This window comes from Chiloscyllium plagiosum, unplaced genomic scaffold (assembly GCF_004010195.1).
Source record: "Chiloscyllium plagiosum isolate BGI_BamShark_2017 unplaced genomic scaffold, ASM401019v2 scaf_943, whole genome shotgun sequence".
Lineage (NCBI taxonomy): Eukaryota > Metazoa > Chordata > Chondrichthyes > Orectolobiformes > Hemiscylliidae > Chiloscyllium > Chiloscyllium plagiosum.
In genome coordinates, this window is record NW_025198461.1 from 1 (window position 1) to 5,586 (window position 5,586).

General features: G+C 40.3%; 1 protein-coding gene across 1 annotated transcript; it reads left to right on the forward strand.

Moving 5' to 3' along the window:
- Nucleotides 1–2,544: 2,544 nt before the first annotated feature.
- LOC122545991 (late histone H2B.L4-like) lies at nt 2,545–5,580 on the forward strand. Its single transcript, XM_043684840.1, has 2 exons — nt 2,545–2,628; nt 4,992–5,580. Exon 2 carries the CDS (start codon nt 5,102–5,104, stop codon nt 5,552–5,554), a length of 453 nt encoding a protein of 150 aa, XP_043540775.1. The 5' UTR covers nt 2,545–2,628; nt 4,992–5,101; the 3' UTR covers nt 5,555–5,580.
- Nucleotides 5,581–5,586: the final 6 nt, after the last annotated feature.

Here is a 5,586-nt window from a genome sequence, read left to right on the forward strand (position 1 = left end):
ACAGATTGATAACTGCATGCCTGTATGCATATAGCAGACATGGACAGATTGATAACTCCATTCAAATATTCATACAGGAAAAATTGACAGCTATATTTACATATCCATGAAACAGAGACTGGCAGGAACAAATTGAAAATTCAGATTGCAGAAATAGGCCGTGCTCTCAGCTGCAGGGTTATGGGCTGTTAGCAGGAAGATGGGATTAAATGGCCATCTGGTGTGTTTGTGTTGGAATGGACAAGATAGGCCAAATGGTCCTCTTATGTGCAATGACATTTCAATGGATCTATCGTTCTATATCAATCTGTCACTGTGAGTCACTACTATTTGAATACATAAGTAATTTAAGCAAGGCTTAGAAGGACAGAATGTGAGATTGTGGTTGTTATTCACAAAGTAGGAATTGACATGAATAGTTCAATAACTAAACTCATTGACAGACCCACTTGCATTGGATAGTCCCATTCATGGAGCTGTACAGTTATTGGTTCGTTTCTGGACCTCAGTCAATTGGTATTGAATTAACAAAAAGAAAAATCACCAGACATGGAGCAAGAGTAGAATCAGACATGTTGTTCTGTTTGAATTCCTGGCTTTAAATACAAAATTCATGATTATTAACAGAATGTTGCGTTGATCAATTAAAGATGGGCAAACTTGGCTGATGGTGATTTACAGGAGATTTCACTTCTGTCTTCCTCCAGGTAAATACTTGAAGGATCAAGACAATGTAATATTCCCTCGGTACAGAGCCAAGTATGTCCAGCTGCTTTTAACAAACAGCAGGTATGTTACTGCTCTCAGAGCGAAGAACATTCTTTCCACTGTCAGAGCGAATTGAGTCAGCTACACATTGAGCTCAGTTTGAGAGAGATGTTCAAACAATTGAGAAAATATCAGTTTGTTTCTTTCTCACAATTCACAATGCACATATGTCCAGTTTGAACAAATTCACCATTCACAGCTCATTGATATTTGCACAATTTTGAAACTGGAAAGTCTGAATTCTAGTCCAAAATATGCACTCATGAACTGAAACAGATCTGCCTACAATCACCCTCATAACAAGTATCACATAACAAATCTCACCCTCGCAGAGAATATTAGTGGCTGCCAGAGAGATACATCCCTTTACCAAATAGAAACTGACAGGCATGCATTGATACCTTTGTTCACTCGTTCATTTTGCAGAAACAATGTCATGGATAGATTTCTAACACTCAGATGTTCACATGACAGAAAGTGACACACACTCTCTTATTTTCATTGCACATACCAACAGGAATGGGTTGACAACTACACTTTCATATTCAGATATCAGAAAGTATTACGTACGGATGAATGACTGTGCTCAAATGTTCACCTATCAGAAAGTGGCATTACAGATCAATAACCAAACTCAAATGCTGTCAGGTAGAGACTAAAGGTGACACACTCATTCCCAGAGATAAAAGAAAAACTGATAGGTACGTTAGGATAGCTAAAATTCCATTCAGATGTCGGAAACTGACACGGACAGATAGGTAAGTACACTCACACTTTTACACAATAGTAACTGTCCTAGAAAGATTAATAAGTGCACTCCCATATTCACAATGCAGAAACTGACAGGTACAAGTTGATAACACTCCCATTTCACAGAACATGAACTGACAGTTACAGTTTGATAACTAAATTCACATTCACACAGCAGAAACTGAGAGGGTAGATTTATAACAATAGTCATACACTTGAATTGCAATAACTGACAGGGACACATTAATGACAACATTTACATGTTCATGTGAGAAGAATGGACAGGTACAGGTCGATAAATGAATTTTCATATCCACAATGCAGGAAATGAGAGAGTGAGACTGTGGCTTTAACGGGTTTTTGTCTTTTTGTTCTTGAAGAGCAAATTTAAGGCAGAGCCACTGAGCCACGAGAGCAAACAGTTCCAGGCCTCTTGGGCATCTTTACAGAAAGCTGAAGACTCATCAACAGAAATACTTCATGTTTGAGAAGGACACCTTGAGTTTATTGTTTTTGGAGAAATTTAAGAACAAAAATTACTGACTGTTTAGATGAAGCTTACTATTGCAGCCATTCAATTTGCAAATTACATACATGGCAGGGCGAGGGAACCTAATTGCCAAGGTGTTGTTGTGACTTTGATGAAAAAAGATGGAAGCGTTACATAGCAGGAGAAAGTGGGCTGTCGTAGTGAGTGTTTGCATGCTTAGAGTCAATGAAATGTGTACGTATTGTTTACTAATAATGTAAGGCTAAGGAATTTTTAAAAATTAGGCTATCTCTGTATATTGATTGGCTCTTTTTAAGAGGGGTGGAAGGTTTGATGATATTGTGGCTTGAAGATATTTATTTTGTTCTTTCTTTCTTGTTGAAGAGAGGCTTTATGGCAGAAGTATCAAGAAGTCTGCACTAGAGTAAACAGTTTGAGGCTCCTTTTAAAATTGGAACAACAGAAGCAGCCTGGATGGATGTGGCCAAGCTCTCACAGAATGACATTTTTAGTTTTGGCTTTCAGCAAAACTGTTGGTGTCTTGAAGACAGGAAAGATAGTTTTTTCCTCTCAGTTACAGCCAGAAGCTGCAGATTCTCTTTCTGCTACTGGAGTCGGATGTGAGTCTATATACTTTATTGAATTTATCTTTTGCCAAGGATGTTTATGGGATATTACTGTATTGGAACAGTTAATTAGGAAGTGATACTGTATCCATTATTCTGTTAAGTATTCCAGTAGAGTTAAGTAATTCCAATTTCTTCTTTATTGCTTTGTATATTAACTACTGTGGACAGGACAAAATGCACCTTTTAAAGCCACACAATCATTCTAACTGATAGCTGCCCTCATATTCACGTAACAGAAACAGACTGGTACAGATAGATAACTACACTGCCATATGCACATCAGAGAAACACTCAGGAACAGATTAAGCCAAATTTAGATATTCATAAAGCAGAAGCTGACAGGTACAGATTGATAACCAAACTCTCATATTCACAAACCAGAAAATGTCAGGGAAAGATTGATGACCATGTTTACAACACAGAACCTGACAAGGTGAGACTGATAAAAGCATTCACACAGACTCGTAGCAGAGACTGATAGGGATAGACTGTTCATTACACAGACATATTCACTGAGCAGACACTGATAGGTACATATTGATAATGCCAGTCAAACATTCACATAACAGAAATGAACATAAAGACATGGATAACAAAACCCCCATTTACATAGCAGAAACTGTCAGGGACCAATTAGTAAATACATTCTCACATTCACAGAGCAAACACTGACAGGGACAGATTGATAACTACAATTACACATTCTCACAGCAGAGACCTAAAGGATAGACTGAGATACTCACAAAACAGAAGCTGACAGGTACATGTTGATAACCACATTGACATATTCCCAACAGAGAAATGGACAAGGTAATACTGATAAAAGCACTCCCACATTCACATAGCAGAGACTGATTTTGGGAGACTGAAAATTACGCAGACAAATTCATTGAGCAGAAAGAAACGGGTACAGATTGATAAAGCCAGTCAAACAGTCTCATACCAAAGACTGATAGGCACTGCAATAGTAAATACCCTTACACATTCTCACATCAGAGACATTCTGGGATTGTGATAATTACACTAACGTAATCACTGTGGAAGAACGGACAGGTACAGACTGATGACTACACTCACACAATTCAAATGGCAGAAACTGACAGGGACAGATTGTGAGAGAGTAATAATCATTTACCTCCTGAAAGCTCACATGAACAGATCAAAAACCACGGTCCCGTTTTACACACCCTTAACCAACCTGAAATTCTGAACAACACTATCTCACAGTGTAAGCAGGGAATCACGGTGATAAAACAAGTTTTTTTAGATTAGATTACATTACATTACAGTGTGGAAACATGCCTTTCGGCCCAACAAGTCCACACTGACCCGCCGAAGCGCAACCCACCCATAGCCCTATATTTACCCCTTACCTAACACTAAGGGCAATTTAGCATGGCCAGGTGAATTGGCCATGCTAAATTGCCCGTAGTGTTAGGTAAGGGGTAAATGTAGGGGTATGGGTGGGTTGCGCTTCAGTCAGTCGCCTGAGGCGGGAATTGAACCCGGGTCTCTGGCGCTGTGAGGCAACAGTGCGAACCACTGTGCCGCCCAAACACGCGATTGTCACAATTAAAATTCACACAAGTATCATGTTCGAAATAATCCTGAAATAACAGTGACCAGTTCAGAGTGAGTACAAATGACTTGTGACCAAATAAAGTTCAGAGAAAATCCACATAGCAAAGTTCATAATGAAAAAAAATCTGCTAGAAACTGAAATGCACTAAATAATATCTATTCTAATGTAGTGCAAAGTAAGATTTCAGGAACTGAAATATTGGCAGGAGGCTGCTGACACTGATTGAGGAGCCGAACAGGGAGTAAAATTCATGTTGTCAGCAGAAAGCAAAAGGCACAGGTCACAGTACGTCAGTTCCCTTTAGTCATTGAGGTAATCAGAATAGAACTGGCAATGATACACAGGCTGGCAGCTATTCTGAGTAATGTATGAATACTTTGGCTGATACTCATTGGAGATTTGAAGAAGAATAGGGGAAAAGATAAGTGAAGGGAATTTACAGAGTAGATGATGGTAGAATGTCCTTTATCTTCAGAGAATGTAGAGCAAGAAACACAAGCAAAAAAGAACATTCCTTAACTCCCATTTTCCTCTAACACAATGTAATTGTCAAATGGTTTCATCATTTCCAGGAGTAAAACATACACCCTGTCAGATTGCAATGCATTTTCTCACTTGACAACAAATGTGATGCCATTTTAAAATGGAACAGAAAAGAAAACCATTATCAAAAGATACAGAATACATTACAATTAGAATCTCACATTTTAGAGTAAGGTCGGAATTTGATCCCTTCACAAAATTTCGGTTTGTGTTTCCGATGATATTGCAGATCTTCACAGATCCACATTGAGTCCCAAACTAACCAATCAGAGAGAAGCTACCGTGCCTACGACGTAGCCAATCAGGAACCAGGCTTTTCCCCATCCCTCATTAGCATTGATGACGCCGACAGTCTATAAAGAGCGAGCTCCGAGCTCGCTTTCCCTTATTCTGTATCTGAGAGTGAGCGGCGCTATGGCTGAGGAAAAGAAGGGTCAAGTTGCCAAGAAGGGCGCGAAGAAAGCGGTGAAGAGGGCGCCAGCGAAGGGCGGCAAGAAGAGGAGGCGGTCCAGGAAAGAAAGTTACGCCATCTACATCTACAAAGTGATGAAGCAGGTTCACCCCGACACCGGCATCTCCTCCAAGGCCATGAACATCATGAACTCGTTCGTCAAAGATATTTTCGAGCGCATCGCGGGGGAGGCTTCCCGCCTGGCCCATTACAACAAGCGCAGCACCATCAGCTCCCGGGAGATCCAGACCGCCGTGCGGCTGCTGCTGCCCGGGGAGCTGGCCAAGCACGCCGTGTCGGAGGGCACAAAGGCGGTGACCAAGTACACCAGCTCCAAGTGAGGGACCGCATTGTACTGAAACAAACACATCCA